The sequence below is a fragment of the Lycorma delicatula genome, chromosome 1 (assembly GCF_047948215.1).
Source record: "Lycorma delicatula isolate Av1 chromosome 1, ASM4794821v1, whole genome shotgun sequence".
NCBI lineage: Eukaryota > Metazoa > Arthropoda > Insecta > Hemiptera > Fulgoridae > Lycorma > Lycorma delicatula.
This window is the reverse complement of record NC_134455.1, coordinates 379,717,014-379,736,272: the sequence shown is the minus strand read 5'-3', so window position 1 is coordinate 379,736,272 and position 19,259 is coordinate 379,717,014. Positions and strand designations below refer to the sequence as shown.

Sequence of the window (19,259 nt, the reverse complement as noted above, 5' to 3'; positions counted from 1 at the left end):
TGTGTATGAATGAATCACTGTTGTACTCTGCACAGAAGTTTTCTTGCACTCATTTGATCGATCCGCCCTGCGTGTAATATTCCTTGATAATGAATATTCTGGTAACCTTTGTCAGCAGCATATTCATATGTATGTATGCACTGGTGGTTGGCCTTTATCTCAACTGCAATTCCTGCACAGTTACAGGTTGTGTACCCCCTCTTGCAATTTCCCCTCTTGTCATTCAAGGTCAATGTGCGTCAACTCGCTGCATGGTTTTGAAATGTTATTACTTGTTGCTATGTGAAGCACATCAATGCTTTTTGGTTTCTCCTCACCCTTGTTCAGTTTGGTTTTCTTGAACTACAGATATAAATGAAATTCCATGACTTTGTAATAAGAGTTATATCAGTAGATTAATATCCATTTTCCTCCTAAATTTATTTATAGAACTATTTTTGACTATCTTATTATTGAATGCCTGGTGGAACATTACAGCATAGTGCTCTGTTATAGTGGTTTATCGCTTATTGTGTATTTTAATCTATCGTCTTAATTTGTGTTTTAAGTATATGATCAATACATGATATATGTTCAGTTTCCTTTCGAGTAGTTCATTAATGCAAGATATAAAACCTTATTTACTTTAAATATTAATATAGTGCTGAAGTATTACTATTACTATTTAGAAATATATTTATATTTAGATGTTTGATAGTAGTAGTATTTAATATCTAAACTTACTCAAATAAATATTAAAAATTTAAGAAAATAATTTAAATTGATATTTGAAGCAGCAGTAAGTAACTAGCCATTAATCTTACTAATTGACCTTTATTTTTTTTATTCAGACAGATTATATTATTACATTCCTGCATATTGTATGAAGTAGTTTTAAAAATCAATATTTTCACTTTTAATTACTCATAAAACATCAATTTATTTAGTTAATTTTTTCTTAATTATTTTGTAACTATTAATAAATATAGGTAAATTGAAAGTTTTCTCTAGATAAGACTAATTAAAAAAAGAATATAGTTTTGCAATCATTTAGTATATATATATAGTAATTCATCAAAATGCTTAGTAAGCTAAATGTTTAGGTCAAAAATATTAAAGAGTGTTTCTTCTATATGGTAAATAATTAAAATAATCCTTAATTACACCCATTTCAATTACTTTGTAATCAAATAATTTGAATTGCCCATCGACCTTAACAAAAGAAGTCTTAAGACATTTTTTCTAACTAAAACTTAACTTAAAAATTTAATTAGATTAAATTATTAACTAAACTTCAGTGTTCTTCCTTTTAATAAAAATCATTCAGTTTTTCACCCAAACAAATTAAATTTATTTTTGTTGACAAAAACTGTAACATTGTAGGCTAGTTCCCTATGGTAATTCGAAAGTTGTTCATTGTTAAAAATTGGCCCATCTGGAAAATTTCAGTTTAGATGAGTGCTTTATAAAGATTTCCTGGTGGATTTCTTACATTATTTTCAGTTTTAGATTTTAATTGATATATTTTTACAGTTTGTCAAGACATGGTGCCTTATTAAGCCAGTTAAAGCGGATAATAATCTGCAAAATTTCTGAGAGAATATTTCATTTATATGTTCATGTTTTATTATCCTGCTGTATTGAACAAGTTCCAGAATTCTAGTCTCGATTTCATAAATCTTTATAATTTATCATTTTAGATTTTTCAAACATGATGTAGCCATCAGTATTGCTGGAGCACTTTTCTATAGTATGAAGAATGAGAAAAACCCTTATGTTTGTACTCGGTTTTTCTCCCTATGACTTTCAGTTTGGACACAGCAATAGATTTTATTTCATGACTTATTCTGCTTACCTTTTTTCAGTTGTATTTTCATCTTTGAATTTGAAATATGATAACTCTATAAGATGAACACTTCTAATTCTATTTTTGTTTTGTTATATGTATCATTGTTGCTTCCTCATTTTTTGCATGTAATTGTTTTACATATGTACTATTTCCTCAGTATCTTTTGGTGATTGTTTAATAATTGAAATAGCCCTTTAGTTTTAGGTATATCTTTTTACAAAAAAAAGTTATTTAACAATTAATGTTTTGAGGATTTTCTTGTTTTTTAAAAATTTATATTCAGAAATTGTTGAGATTAAATTACAAAAGTTCCCTGTTATATTTAAACATCTCTGTTACAGTTTTAGAGGACATTAACTTTGAATTTCATATATTTTATTATCTATACATGTAGATATAATAATTAACATTAAATCAGGTTATACATTTTTTTTAAAATAAACAAGTGTAAAATTTTATCATGTTTAATTTCTGCCAGAGATTAAGTTCTTATATACAAATTTATAAATCACCATATAATTTGTTGATAATTTTTTTAATTATTTGCTTGATATATGACATATATGCTCCACCGTGAACAAGAAATATCTGGGAGAGGAAAAAAAATAATAACTTAAATTTGTAAAACAGTAACATATGAGTATTTCTTCTAATTAAAAAGTATCTTATCTTCTTTAAAGACTTTCCTTATCAACAATTTGAAAATATTTACTATCTTAATGTGTTGGCTTGCTGTGCTGTTAGTGTGTATATATATATATATATATATATATATACACACTAACAGCACAGCAAGCACAGCAATATGTATATATATATCCCTTTCAGATCTTTTCCTTTTTTTTTTTTAGAAAATAATCATGCAATAAAGTTGTATATTAATTTTTGCTGTGAAGATATTTACCATGACCTTGTCATTTTTTCAGGTGTTATTAGAATAACAATCTTTTCTAAGCCTGTACTAATAGTACTGTCAGCAATATACATCACTATATGTGGCACATAATTATAAATAAGTTTACTCAGTAATAACTGCAATTTCTGCATATGCTCTTAAGCAGCAAAAGTTTTTTTTTTTTTTGTAAATGTAATTATATACATAACATTATAATATATAATTGTAATTATATGATATATATATTTTGTTATAAAATTTAATGACCTAGTAATTAATGACATTTTATTAACTTTGTAATCTGTTGTACTTATTTCGAAGCAAGTTAAGCACCACTTAATTTGCTTACTCCTGGTTCAGTGTGTAGTTACTTAACCAGGACTTTTGAGTAACTGCGTACATCAATGGTAACTGCAATGCTTTCTAGTTACTGTGAGCATAATGGATTTATTGTTGTATGTAAGTATAAGGAAGCTTAAGCATCTTCAATTCGCTGGTATTTGCCTTATATTCAGCCTTACGATAGAATGATGCTAGTGCTCAAATAGCTTTCCTTTGAATGCCAAAACTGTCTTTCACATGTGGGTGAAAAGATAAATATTAGGGAATGATCCTTATGCCAGTATATAGTGATTTTAAATATATGATGAATGTATCCAAAATATGCATTTTTAAAGATATTTTTACTTTTTCCCCTAAGCTGCAAAGTGAAGTGCTGATATTAATGTGTAACAATAAATTATTTATCGGGAATCCAACTTAAAAGTGGGTTAATTAAATACCTAAAATTTAATATCTCTTGGGTTAGAAAGATAGTTATTATTTATCTTAAAATTAATAACATTAAATTTGATGTTTCTTGATTAACCTTCAATTTATAATGGCAAAACAAATAACTAAACCTTGGTTTACCGTAGTTACTATTTTTAACATGTTGACCCTTTTTTATAAAATACTGCTTGGGCTGTGTTTAAAAAACATGTTATTAAATGAATTGTATCTTTTAAAAAATTATATTAAATCTCTTTTCCAAGAATTAAACTCATAACTTGCTGTAAAGTCTAAACGCTTAATTAGATTACAAAAAGTAACCATTGAGAATAGCTTCCCTCTACAAAATATTATATTAAGTATACTAAATAAATTCACTATTGCATAATTGTAGTTCAACCATTCCAAAACCTGAATTAATTTCTCCATGAATGTAATTATATAAATTAATCTGAAAAGATTATCATTTTAAAAATCTTTACAAATTTTTGAAAAGAAAAATTTCTGTATATTTCCATTAGGTAGGTTATTTACAGTAAAATGCCAACAGTCTAAACTATGTTTAATTTCTGATTCCCAGTAATTATATTAGTAAAGTTAATTCTTTTCAACACTGCTGAAAAATGGCAAATATTAACAAATTTATATGAGCCTGTACAATAATGGTCATCTGCTGACACTAACTAATACACTATAGATAATGATGGTTATCCATAGGTTTCAGCAACATTGGATACAGTTTCACTTTACTGTATCTTACTTGGAAGCTAAGGATAAGAAATTGGTTCCATTTTAAATTTATTAAAAAGTACAAAAAGGAAGAATTATTCAAATTATGTACATGGAGATTTAATTTTTCAAAAGGATATATGAAAATTATATGACAAAAATATTTTCCCAAATTTATGAATATTATTTATTGAAATTATAGAAAATTTACAAGGAAAAATTCATCCCCAAGAGAAGTAAATTCACAACAATTAAATTTTCTATCAGAATTTCTCGCATGACAACAATTTTCTCGTTTGACAAGTGGATTCACCTGACAATTTTGAGCAGTAAAAAAAACAAAAAGATAGTTACAGCTATTTTTCCTATAAAACACTGTTATAGGTCTTAATGTTAAATATTTTTTGTGAGATGTGAAATGTACCTTATTCTGATTTTTAAGATAAACTATCGTAAATCGTATGAAATAGTTACCACCAACAAAATTTAATATCATAAATTTTCTCCAATCTTGTAGGCTCCCAAAATTAATATCCCTACTTTTCAAGACAAATTTTTTATGAAATAAAATGTAAAATATTTAGTTTTGATGATAAAAATCAAATTAAAACAAATTATGGCATAAAATACATCAGATATAATATGTACAGTTGAGAAATCTCAATTTCTAAAATGAACAGTATTATCAAATTCAGATAATTTTTTATTAACTATTAGGATAGTCTGATGCAGACCTTAACACAAAATGATCTCCATGCCAAAACCGTGGTAGTCTCATTGTATTATCTAATGCTACATAAAACCAATATATGAACAACTAAATCACTCTTTATGCCAAAGTAAGACTAAAATTACAGTATTAAATGTAATATTTTTCAGATTTTGTGACAACAACCTGTTAAACAAGAAGCATCACAAAATAAATAATTGCTGTTTCCAGAATTAAGGTGTATTGTTTTTCACACAGAGTTTTTCAAAAACAACAATACCGCTGAAACTTAAAACTTGCGTTTTAAGTGTAATAATACATTTTTTATTGCACTCTGTTACTGTATTTGTGGTTGAATAGGAACAGTGCTTATTGTATTATATATTTTAACATGGGGAAGTGTTTTCCTTACTCCAAGAAATTTGTTATCTTGTATAAAAAATTGTTTCAAGCATTGTGGTGTTAGATGGATATAAATAGTATGAATGATATATATTGTACATCAATATTTCTGTAGCATTTAAGGGGAGTAAGTAGATTACTTACCGTTCACAAAACTATTTAACATTTCGACATATCCAAATGGAATTACATCTTAATGGAATTACCTTTTCTGATCGATAACTTAAAAGTTAGTTTTTGTTCATAATAATGTTTGGATTAAGTTAAATTCACTTAAATTACTTTCTAATTAATAATTTACTTTAATAAACAACTTCAAAGAATTTTTTTATTAAAAAGTAACGGAGATAGGGAACATCCTTGTCGGACTCCCTTTCTTATTACGGCTTCTTTCTTATGTTCTTCAATTGTTACTGTTGCTGTTTGGTTCCTGTACATGTTAGCAATTGTTCTTCTATCTCTGTATTTGAACCCTAATTTTTTTTAAATGCTGAACATTTTATTCCAGTGTACTTTATCAAATGCCTTTTCTAGGTCTATAAATGCCAAGTATGTTGGTTTGTTTTTCTTTAATCTTCCTTCTACTATTAACCTGAGGCTTAAATTGCTTCTCTTGTCCCTATACTTTCCCTGAAAGCAAATTGGTCTTCTCCGATCATTTCTTCCATTCTCCTCTCAATTCTTCTGTATAGAATTCTAGTTACAATTTTTTATGCATGACTAATTAAACTAATTGTTCTGTATTCTTCACATTTATCTGCTCCTGCTTCCTTTGGTGTCATGGCTATAACACTTTTTTTGAAGTCTGACGGAACTTCCCCTCTTTCATAAATATTAGAAACCAGTTTGTATAATCTATCAATCGCTTCCTGACCTGCACTGCGCAGTAACTCACAGGTATTTCGTCTATTCCAGGAGCCTTTCTGCCATTCAGATCTTTTAATGCTCTCTTAAATTCAGATCTCAGAATTGTTTCTCCCATTTCATCCTCTTCAACTTCCTCTTCTTCCTCTATAACACCATTTTCTAATTCATTTCCTCCGTATAACTCTTCAATATATTCCACCCACCTATCAGCTTTATCTTTCGTATTATAAATCTGTGTACCATCTTTGTTTAACACATTATTGGATTTTAATTTATGTACCCAGAAATTTTCCTAACTTTCCACTATGCTTCGTCTTTAATTCACTCTTCTTTCGCTAGTTTCCACTTCCAGTTTATAGTATTTCTTAATTGTCGATAGTTTCTTTTACTTTCTTCATCACTAGCATTCTTATATTTTCTACGTTCGTCCATCAGCCGTAATGTATCATCTGAAACCCAAGGTTTTCTACCAGTTCTCTTTGTTACGCCTAAGTTCGCTTCTACTGATTTAAGGATTTCCTTTTTAACATTCTCCCATTCTTCTACATTTTCTTCCTTATCTTTTTTACTCAGACCTCTTGCGATGCCCTCCTCAAAAATGTTCTTTACCTCCTCTTCCTCAAGCTTCTCTAAATTCCACCGATTCATCTGACACCTTCTCTTCAGGTTTTTAAACCCCAATCTACATTTCATTATCACTAAATTATGGTCGCTATCAATTTCTGCTCCAGGGTAAGTTTTGCAGTCAACAAGTTGATTTCTAAATCTTTGCCTAACCATGATCTAATCTATCTGATACCTTGCATTATCGCCTGGCTTTTTCCAAGTGTATATTCTTCTATTATGATTTTTAAACTGGGTGTTGGCAATTACTAAATTATACTTTGTACAATACTCTATAAGTCGGTCCCCTCTTTCATTCCTTTTGCCCAGCCCGTATTCACCCACTATATTTCCTTCCTTGCCTTTTCCAATGCTTGCATTCCAAATTTTAGTAAATAATAATAATAAATTAATAATAATAAATCTATGCTTTTTAGATTCTAATTAATTTCTCCTTTTATTAAAAATTTAATTTTAGTTCTGATAATTGTGTGATAAAAACTGAAAGTTGTATAAACTATTTCATTAATTTCTGTTTTTGTTTTTGCTTAACTATTTTAAAAGCAAATATTTCAGAATTTTGTTATATTATGTCTATATTATAATTAATATCAAGTTTTGTTTTACTCCTATTTTAGAAGAGTTCAGAGCTTTTTTGGAAAAAGATTTAATGGCTATTTCTACACAAGTATCATTAGAGCAGGCTAACAGGCTTAATTGGTGGACTGGTGTTTGTCAAAGATTGTGGCCTCTTTCTACATCTGGTGATGGAAACTGCCTCCTTCATGCCGCATCTTTAGGTATAATCATATTAATTAAGTTTTGTGTTTTTAATAATAAATACTTTTATTATATTGAAATATGATTCCTTAATTTAAGAAAATGAAGAAAAATACTCTCCAAGAATACAGTCTTATTAAAATCCTATCTTCTCCATTATGAAAAATTAAGAAAAGTGGGAGTAAACATTTTGGAATTTAATTATCAACTACTGTAATATTATCTATATAGTTGTATAGGTTCTTTAAATCACAAAGGATATCCTTTTACAGAAGATAAGATATTCCAGTCATCTGCTTGAGTATAGTTATTTCATTTAAGTAGAGGTTATAATTCAAACCTCATATTTGTTCAGCTGTATATGAAGTGACTATACTAACACAACAAAATTATATGTTAATGACTAAACAACCTATGTTTACAGATGACATCTTACATAAAATACAGAACATATAAATTATAATCATACTTAGTGACAAAAAATATATATCACACTAATATACATTTATAAAATTGACTAGATTTTTAAAGTAAGATATCATTCTTTTGCTTTTTTGTAATTTTGGGCGACAGCAGCATCACAAATCATGCATGAAAAACAACAATAAGGGTCTAAACATCTGGGCAGTTTTATCCAGTCGTGGATTGATAGAGCCTGTGTTTTTTGATGATAAAATTCTCAACACTATTTGGATATGTTAAGGAATGATTTTTTATCCAAACTGCTTGCGACTGAGTTGCCTGTAGATATTCAACGGTTTATGTAAGATGGTGCAACCTCTCACACCGCTAATGTTGTGTGGATTTTTTAAATTCAGTTTTTGGTAATTGCGTAAATTCAGATCACTAATAACTACATTTTTCTTAATAGCAAGTGATAAATGAAAACTTTTTCACCTAAGTTTGAGCATAAAAATTTTTATGTACTAAAATTAGTTTTTAATTCATACAAATCACTTATAATCTACAAGGAAAGATGTTCACTTCTCCATTGTGTATTATCGCATTGTTACACTTTTCCATTAACCTTACCAATTTTCATATTTACTTTAAAAAAATGATGATCACTATTTCTAATTTTAAATTTGAATTATGCTTTGGGTCTGTAATAATATCTGATGCAGTGCATGTGTTGCTTGCCTGGTTGTCATGTATTGAACATGTCATGCAGTAAAAGAACTTTCCATAACACTGTATTTGGCGCACAACTAATTGTGCGCCACTCTGCTGCATCTGTTGAAATTCACTTCTACTTTCCACTGTATGTAAAAATTGGTACATCTTATTAGAATCTCATTTCAGTAGTTACAATTTGATTTGAATTCTATATATATAATGTTTATTTATATTTTTTGTTTGTTTCGGCTTTGCAGTTACTTCAGCACTGGAAATTTCAGTTTTCACATACTTTTTTACATATTCTAATATTATTTTACTTACTGCAGTAATTTGACATAATTTGTGATTAGAGCTGTTTCTTCTTGTCCAAACTCTTATCATCTGAATGTTCTTTAAAATCATTCTCATCATTAGAGCAAACATCTTTTTTCTGTTGAAAAGAATTATCTGTATCATTTAAACAGATAACCTTTATGGCAGAGTGGTACCATATACGTTTAATTCAGAATGATCGTTAAGCTTGTCATTTTTTTATACAATACAAAATTCATTTTTCTTCAAAAAAATCCATTGGGTAGTTAGCTGTAATTGAACATCTCTGTAGTTACTGGAGTTTAATAAATAAAACTTTGTATATTTCTAAAAATGCTTTCTTCCAGCATTCTGATTGATAGTATTGGAAAAAATCTACTTGCTAAGGTATAGTATTGCCTAGTGCACCAGATTGAAGGTATAAAAAAAACTGCACAAGTTTCAATCCTTTATTATAGAAATTATTGTTTTATTTCAGTGAATAAAAGCAAATGACTACAAGGGCTTTTAAATGTTAGTTTATAACTGTTTAGTTACTAGTATTTTTAAAATATAAAATTTGGAAACAATTTTTCTGAGTGATATAATTATATTTTAGCTATGTGGGGTTTCCATGATCGCCTGCTTACATTAAGGAAAGCACTACATGCATTTCTTAGTTCATCTCCTAGAAGAGAAGCACTTTGGAGAAGATGGCGTAGACAACAAAGCTTGTTAAATGCCCAAGCTGGTCTAGTCTACACTGAAGTTGAGTGGAGGCAAGAATGGAATGCTATTGTTAATATGGCCTCTACTGAACCACGACTGAGAAGATTAAGTGTTGCAAGGTATCTAGTTTACTATTTACTTAGATCTAATGCTGTAACTGAAAAAAAAAAGTTGTATTTTAAAAAGATATAATTTTTTTTCTGAATAGTAAGTGACAAGTGAAAACTTTTTCACCTAAGTTTGAATACAAAAATTTTTATTTATTAAAATTAGTTTTTCATTCTTACAAATCACACTTATATTCTACAAAGAAAGATTTTGCTTCTGCAGTTTGTATTAAATAAACATTGTTGCACTTCATTAACCTGAACTAATTTTTACGTTTACTCTAAAAAATGATCATCATGATTTTTAATCTTAAATTTGAATTAAAAATTAAATTTAATTAATTAAATTTAATTAAAATTAATTAATTTAATTAATTAAATTTAATTTAATTAAATTAATTAACAGTCCATAATAGCACTGTATTCCCTTGGTTCGTCCATTAGCTTTTCTTTTTGCTAGAACTTTTTCACCAAGAGTTTGTATTTCAAAAAATTAAATTAAATTTTTAAAAGTTTCAAGGAAGAGAGAAACTCTTAAAGTAGTACATACACTTCAAAACAGCTACTTACTATTTCAGAAGGTAGCCCACAAATGTTTATGGCTATGGAAGCAGGATTGGGCTAAGTTTGTGATTCTGTAATAATATTATTTTAATATAGTTAAATTTTTAACCTTATAATTCTAACTTTTTTCTTTCTTAATAAATCCTTCTTTTTGATAGTAGCTAATACTTGTTTGTTTTTTTTTCATTATGAAAAGAATTTATCAAACTTAATATTTATATTTTGTATTTAGTGACCACAGTGGGGATGTTTCTGGTGGAGATATATATGAGAGCTTAGAAGAGATCCATGTTCTGGCGTTGGCACATGTACTTCGAAGACCTATTATAGTTGTAGCCGATACAGTTCTAAAGGTATATAATAATATTTTATTGCAATAATAACAATGTACAACAGTAAAATATAAAAGCTATTTCAAAATTTACTTTTGATTGGTTATTCAAAACAAACAAATTATTATAGCAATAGATTCTTGCATCACCATATTCTGTATTCTCATTGTAAAACACTGGTCAGTGCCACTTCCCCTAATATGTAGTGAACAAGGCAGTTATTTTTTGCAGTCTGAAGAAAAATCTCTTGCTGAGATCTGTGGGTGATCATGTCATATTTGTGGTAATAATGTTATGAGTAACAACGGCATGAGAAATTGGTGAATATATCTACATGTTGATCAGGGTAATACTGAGCATGACTAAAAGAAGAACTTGTTAAAAATGTAGAACAAAAATAATTTAGGATAAATGTTATTGCACCTCACAATTTTTTAACATTCAAATGAACTTCTTTTAACATTCAAATGAACTTCATCAATTCTGAAAACTTTCAGAATGTGTTCACTTTCATAAATTCTTTCAGCTAGACGTCGGTTTGATTCACAGCAAAGGTTCATCAATATCATCTTCCTCATTAAACCTGTGCAGGATGCTCACCTGATTGTAATTCTTGTTCCAGACAATTAGTGTAAGACTTTGTATGATACATGTCATACAAACAGTTCAAGTAGGAAATTTTTACTTTTGTTGTTAATCTTTTACTAAATTTTTAAACCAAAATTTGCTAAAACCAATTCAAATGTTTGATCTGGCAGTGTAATTAGTTTTATTCTGATCTAATCAACAATGTTTGCCCTTATATGAAATAAATTAATTAATCAGTAGTTATTGTTAACGTATTCGCCCATAAAGTTTTGAGAAAATAGTGGACTTGTGACAGTATTATTTTATTTTTTTAGCAATTATCTCATGTCTGTAAATAGTTAGTATTTAAATATTCCCATTCATAAACTTACTATAGCAGTTGATTATATTATTTTATAATATTTTCCTTGAATAGGTATAAATAATTGTTGGAGTAATTGATTTACAAAATAACATTTTTAAATTTTAAAGAAGTTTTTTTTTGTAAGTTGACAAATTATGTGTAACCCACTTAATAAACAATTTCCCATTGCATTTATACTTTAAAAATGTGTATTTAGTTTATGCTGAAAACTATTTAAAGTTTACTTGTCTCAGCCATGTATTATTGATGACACACAATATACCCTCAATCACCACTGTTAAATCATTGTTGCCATAAAAACTAATCCAAAAGGAATAAAATATTTACTCGGTTGTAATTAACATCAGTGGAAGGAAAATAACAAAAAATATGATTTATTTTATTTCCTGATACATTACAGCATAGTTAGTTATAAATGGGTACGTTTCAAAATGTAAATAGATGAATGTATAGGAAGGAGAATATCTACCCTTCAAAATGACCAAATGTATTAATAGCTTTTATACAAATTTCTTCTGTATTTCAACAAAAAAAAATTATTTTTTGAAATACAGTGGAAAGTAGTAATGATTTTTTTTAAATTTAGTGTTGGTTATCATTTTGTCTTGCAGTAGTTACATTGGAAAATAACAAATGTGAATCAGTTTTAAGATAAAACATATTTGTGAAACAGTCACAAAAATTCAGTTATTTCTGCCTTTATTCCCGTTTTTTATTTGTTCCACCCCTAATTTTTTTACTATTTCTTTAAATAATGTATATATTATTATTATTATTTTATATCATTTCATGTTATCAAACTTCATGTTAAAAAGTTTCTCCTTTTTATTATTTTCATCTTCATTAAGAACATGATTCTTTTTTAATACTAGTGTATTTATTACCAAACTGTATTGTTTGCTGTGAATAAAACATAATGTGTTAAAAATAGCATTAGACAGCTATGGGCTGGAACTATAAATAAATCATTTCTTTACAATCATATCTTATAATTATAAATTGTTTAACGCATATTACATTTGAATGAATTTTTACTAATCTCTAAAGTGTATTTCATTTTACTCTACTTGAGGAGAATAGTCTTATTAGTTATTTGTACATGTTATATATACACTAACTTTGACATATTCCATTCTGAGTAACAAAAAATAGTAAAAATCTGTTAAGGGGTATGGTGTATCGACTATAGATATACGTAAAGCAAAAAAAATAATAAATAAATTTGATACAAGGATACTTAGTAGTAATTATTAGTTAGGAAAATGGAGCTCAAGATTTCTGTTTGAACTGTAATGTACTAATAATTGCGTAGCAGAAAATTGAGTTAAAATGTAACATAAAATTTATCAGTTTTTGGTTACAGGACATGAATGGTGAAGCTTTGGCACCGATCCCATTTGGAGGTATATACTTGCCACTCGAGTGTTCAGCATCTGAATGTCATCGCTCTCCTTTATTATTAGCATATGATGGAGGTCATTTCTCAGCACTTGTCGCCATGGAAACACAGGCACCTGGTATTGTATGTTTACAATGTGTTATTTTTGAGATGTAAATAACTGATCATCATTTTTTAAGTAGCTACCTAAATATTGTTTGGTAGTAGTCTGTTATCTTCCTCTTTTATGATTATTTTTTTGTCACATCAACATCATTAAACTATAAAGTCATTCTAATCTTGTTCTTATATTAATCCAGTGTATTGATTTCTGTAAGTAAAATCCATTTTATTTCATTCTTAACTTATAGCATTATTTTTCTTTTTGGTAAAATTAAAAATCAGTTTAATTATTCAATTTTATATACAGACTTATTACCTGATTTCTGATTGCTAGCTCATCTAAACTTTGCTGCATGTGAATGCTTATTTGACTTTCTTAATTTAACAATAGGCTCACTTGACTTGATTACTTTCCTCTATTAAACTACTGGCCACTATGAGCTGCCCTTTTCATATGAGCCTTATTTTTACTCACACTTCTGTATTGTGCAACTGATAGAATAATTTAAAGAAGAAAGAACAGTGTCTTTTTAATTGTTGTTGGCATGCTGAAAGGAATTTAATATAAAATTAATGGAGATGAATAAAAGAATTAAATTTGTTAAATATATTCCTTTGAAAAATTTGTAAATTTAGATTTGCATTTTTTAGAAAAATATTGTGCTTGACTTTACTCAGACATCTGAGTCATAGTTAGTAGAAGAGGAATATCTACATTGGAGAGTCCTTGGACAGAGTTGGTATTCTATTATTTCTCATTAAAGAAATAGCTATCTTATTGGGTACTAAAGTATGTAATCATGACACATGGAGACAAGGTTTTGATGTAATTCTTATGGGCCTATCCAAGGAAAAATAAAGTCATTGATTGTTTGATTTTTACTTTTTTCTTTGTTCTCAAAATGCCTGTGGAATTAAATAGTGTACCTGTTTAATCATAAAAATAAATAAAAAGTTATCTAAACAGGAAAGCGTAATTAAAGCATTACAACAGGCAGCATAAAACTTTAAAAGAAAAAATCAAACGTAAAGAATAAATAAATAAAAATAAAATATGTTAGGGAAGTTGAGAGGAATTCTCAATTTTATTTCATCATAATTGTAATTAATTAATGGTTAAAAACCTCCTGCTCTCGTATAAACTTAAATAATAAATGGTATATTTAGGAAGGGAGTTCTAGAAACATACAGCTCAAACTGATAAGGTAAGTCAGTCAACTAAAATTTAGGAAATACTAAACTTTTATACTGAAAAAATTATGGTAAGTCAGTCAACTAAAATTTAGGAAATACTAAACTTTTATACTGAAAAAATTATGTAATGTGCTCATCACTTAGAATATTTAAAAAACACAGTGATGTACTAATAATTAATTAGCATTAATACCATCTGCAGTTTAATTCCTCCATAAAATAGTTATAAATAATACAGCATTACAATAATCAAAGGGAAGTATAATCAGACATAATTGCTATCCTAATAGCAGTAGGAAGTAATCTAATCTCATTACCTATTTCAGATGAAGGAATGCAGCAAAAACCCTACAATGTAATTGCAGGGGTACACAAAACAATTACAAATAAGTATCACCTGAGAAAACTCCCCAGAAAGATGCATCAGTTTCTCAACACCAGTTGACATTTTGATGTTTACACTCAATGTAACTTACCAAATTTGGTTTTGGTGTGCACTAATTTAAATGCAGTCAATGAGTATTGATTTTATCCATAGCCTAGTGTGTCTAAAACATACATAATAATAATAATAATAATAATAATCTGTTGGTTTAGTTGTTATTTATTAATAAGTTTATTTAAAGATAAAAGCTTTATTTTTTTGGAGATAACGGGCATTGATTGCATTGGTCATTTTGCCCTATAAGAATGGAAATTTGTAACATATGAAAAATGCCATGCCTGACCAGGATTCAAACCCAGGACCTCCAGATGAAAGGCTGAGATGCTACCACTCCACTATATATATTTTAACTGTCTTCTTGATATGATACCATCTAATGATGAATCATGTTAGAAGAATTAGCATATAAACATGTCTGACAGATAAATTATTTTATTTTATTTCAGCCTATCTGTATTTTCATAATGTGTCGATAACCTCTGACTGTGACAGTTGGGGACATAGAAAAAGAAAATATCCTACAATAATATACTCAGTATTTCATCTGGTTAAACTGGAAATTATTAATCTTTATTCAGTTGTAATTGTTTGAAATTATCAACTTTAAAACAATTTATGAAGGACAGAAAATTATGATTTACTTAATGTATTGATTGAGGTTTGTTCTTTAAAGGTTAATATCATTGTAAAGGGAAAGGAAAGATAAAAAAGCACAGATTACAAAGCAGCCAGTCAGAGCAACTGCCTCTGATCACGCCCTGTAACATAATTTAAACTTAAATCGTATAATATTTGAGGTTTTATTTGTTTAACGTTTTTATATTTCTTTCTACAGTATCATTAGCTTCAGCTATCCCTTTGACTGATTCTAATCATGAGTTGCTGCCAATTCAGTTTAGTATAGATCCAGAAGACCGTGAGGATTTTGGTGGTAAAATGGAATTGAGTTATTCTGAATCAATTGCACTGTTAAAAGAGAACCTGGATGTAGTTCGTATTGAAGAACAGGTAAGTTATTTTTTTATTTGAAATTGAAACTTTTATTAGAATCATTTCTATTTCTGAAAGTCCATTATTTGGATGCGTAAGACGTAATTGTTTAGAACTTGGGAATTAGTTTTTTATTGTTATATGAGTAGTGTTTTTTGTAGTTATTTCAATTTTCTTGTAGTTATTTTATATAGATATAGTTATCTTATTTTCTCTTATAGAGTTATTGTAGTCACTTAGTTAATTGTTCTGCAGATCGTACGTTTAAGTTCTGGTTTCATCTGATTTCCTACTGCATGATTTAATTTCATTTTGAGAGCAGGTGCTCCTTAAAAATACTAATTAATCTAAATTGCTAATGGGCATTTTCTGTCCTTTAACCAAATTCACGACTTGGATGATAAATTTTATCCTTTTCTCCTTTGTCATTCTCTTCTTCATCCTCTCACTTCTGTTAAAAAAATAAAGAAGTATTCTTCATTATCTAAAATATTCTTCATTACCTAACTATTTGTCATTTTTCAGTTTATTCAGTGGTTTCATTTCTGTCATCTCTTGTAAAAGTAATTTTCTTGTCACTCCTTTATCATCTAATTTACATGGTCAAATTGTCTTATTGTATTTTATTTGTTAGAAAGTCCAAATTGAAACACAGGCAACTTCCCCACCAGATAACATCAAGGACAAAAACTCATATCAAGCATTCCTTAAATATAGCTATGTTAGATCTTTCATCCCAGTAATAGGGAAAGAGGTGGGTGGAAGTAAGGGACTTTTAAAAACGACTCTTTTTTAAGGAAGTCCTTTCTAAAAAAAAAAGGATGGTCCACACTCAGAGGAACTGCAGTACAAGGAAAACTTTGAGATAAGCTCGAGGCTTATCTGGAGCAATTCTTCCCCATCTTCCATTCTTGCCCAAAATATTTCTTGGAAGATTGATTTTTTTTTATCCTTTTGGGAACAAAGAACATTACTGACCAATGATTTCAGATAACCTGAAATATATGCTGCAACATTCTTCATTTTCATAACTTAGCTTCACTTTTTTCCATTATTGATGTGTCCTGCATTTTAAGTTATGTTTGGATCAAAAACATTTTTTTCTGAACATAGAACAATTAGACTATTTTCTGGGCTTAATTTCCTCTTTTCAAATATCATCACCCAAAAGGCAATTAATAATGGTTTTCTATGATAGTGAAAAAACACTTCTATATTATGCCATTTCACTTTAATCTGCAAAAAAAAATCTATATCTTATGTCCAAGGCATATTTTGGCCTTTACTGAAAAACAGCTAAAAAATCTAATTGAAAATCTAATTATAAAAACACAAAAGAACTAAATATTTTTGGAAAACCAAGAGACTCACCTTTAAAGTGTTTTTTTAGGTTTCTATTAGATATTTTCAATTAGATACTTCTAGTAAAAGTCTGAGGGAGTGATATATTTACTTTCTCAGAAGCCTCTAGATACAAGGTAAGGTAGGTTCAAAAAGTTCCCAGAATTAGTTTATTTTTCAAAACTGCTTACATGAAAATATTTTAGAGTACATTTCCTTCTTTCTTTCTTTTTCCTGTTTAGCCTCCGGTAACTACCGTTTAGATAATTCTTCAGAGGATGAATGAGGATGATATGTATGAGTGTGAATGAAGTGTAGTCTTGTGCATTCTCAGTTCGATCATACCTGAGATGTGTGGTTAATTGAAACCCAACCACCAAAGAACACCGGTATCCACGATCTAGTATTCAAGTCCGTGTAAAATAGCTGGCTTTACTAGGACTTGAACGCTGGAACGCTCGACTTCCAAATCTGCTGATTTGGGAAGACGCATTCACCACTAGACCAACCTGGTGGGTCAGAGTACATTTCCTGGAAAGTAGTTTCCTACAACTGTAACAGTTTCCACACTTTTGCCAACATCAGTAAAGTTGTTGGAAACATCCCTGGAACCCATTTTGAGATATCGCCCTCTGCTCCGTCGTCACATCAGCCATCACATCATCAGCATTCTTGTATTACTTCAGAGCATTTTTCAGGTGAGAAAACAAGTAAAAATTAGCTAGTGCAAGTCTGATGAGTATGGAGGATGCTCTAGAATTGTTAGTTTGAGGTGTGCAAACTACTTCTTGAAAAGCACGGATCAATGTGCTGGTGCATTGTCATGCAAAAACATCCAATTCTTTGTTTCCCATTTTCAGGACACTTCCTTCTTACTTTACCCTATGAACAACAAAGGATACCTATGTGTATTTACTTCATTATCTGCTGTCAGAAATGAATCTGTTGTGAAAAATATCCTACTAATAAAAAATACTTCCAACATATCTTTTCCTTTGATTTGAAACTCCTTAGAAATTAAATTTTTGCATATAACTACTATTTAAACAAAATATCTGTGACCAGGGATATGATGTTGATCCACTCTAATGATTGGTATTTTGTCTGTAGATTTTATTTTAAAAAAACACAATCCCATCAGTTATACTCTTGCTCAGAAAATTTTGTTCTTATAGTGATGAAGTCTCCTGTTGAATGTCATATGAGTTTTTTGGTTTCTTCCTGATCTTCAGATAGCATTTTTGGAACAGTGAGTTGAAAAATGTAATGCAGGTGCAGATCATTATGGAAAATAATATGGTAACTTCATAGCAATATCTAATCTAGTTCCTTGACAGTTTTTCATCTATCACTTTGAACACCAATTTAACAAAACTCAATAAATTCTTTATTTGTCAACATAGATGAATGTCCACTACAAATTCATTTCAAAACCTTTCCTTCTTGAAATTTTTAGTAAAATATGGCTTCATCAACTGTTGTCTGTAGAGGACAAAAAAATTGGATGAAAGCAAAGTTGATGTTTCGTAATCGATTCAAAAAGTTCTTAATAAAAAATAAAAGGGTGACAAATTTTTCTATTGTTCATACATTATTCTTATATTCTTAATATCATTCCTGGTAATAAAAAACACTACTGAAAATCAGTGTACATTGAAAATTCAAGTACATCGAAAGTGATGTAAAGCATTTTCTAGAATTGGAGTGTTTAATAGCAAAATCACAGTCCTACTGCTAAACACTAAGTAGCTATATTACATAATACAAAACAGATGATGCGGAGGCTATTGTCAACCAATATCATTCTGCTTCATGACAATATTTGTCTGCACTCAGCTGCAACAACTCGAGCTGTGTTCCAAAAATTTGGCTGGTTGTACTCAAGCATCTTTTTTTGTCCTGGTATCATTCCTTCCATAATTTTTATTTATTTGCTAAACTTAAAAATTTATCTGATTGACATTTTGGAAGCATTACCGATGTAGGTATGCTGTCTTTGAGTGGTAATTAAAACTAACAGCAGATGTATATGTAATTTTAAAATAAGAAACTGGCGGCACTATAAATGTTCAAATTTAATCAGTGACTACTTGGAAAAATAAAAAAAAGT

At 28.8% G+C, this 19,259-nt stretch overlaps 1 protein-coding gene across 1 annotated transcript in view; it reads left to right on the top strand.

Moving 5' to 3' along the window:
* Window positions 1-19,259, top strand: part of LOC142317975 (OTU domain-containing protein 7B-like) — a 77,032-nt gene that overhangs the window by 21,977 nt on the left and 35,796 nt on the right. The window contains exons 4-8 of the mRNA XM_075354508.1: window positions 7,443-7,604; window positions 9,614-9,842; window positions 10,627-10,747; window positions 13,042-13,195; window positions 15,654-15,826. Of these exons, the coding sequence (XP_075210623.1) occupies window positions 7,443-7,604; window positions 9,614-9,842; window positions 10,627-10,747; window positions 13,042-13,195; window positions 15,654-15,826 (839 nt within the window). The remainder of the gene's footprint in view (window positions 1-7,442; window positions 7,605-9,613; window positions 9,843-10,626; window positions 10,748-13,041; window positions 13,196-15,653; window positions 15,827-19,259) is intronic.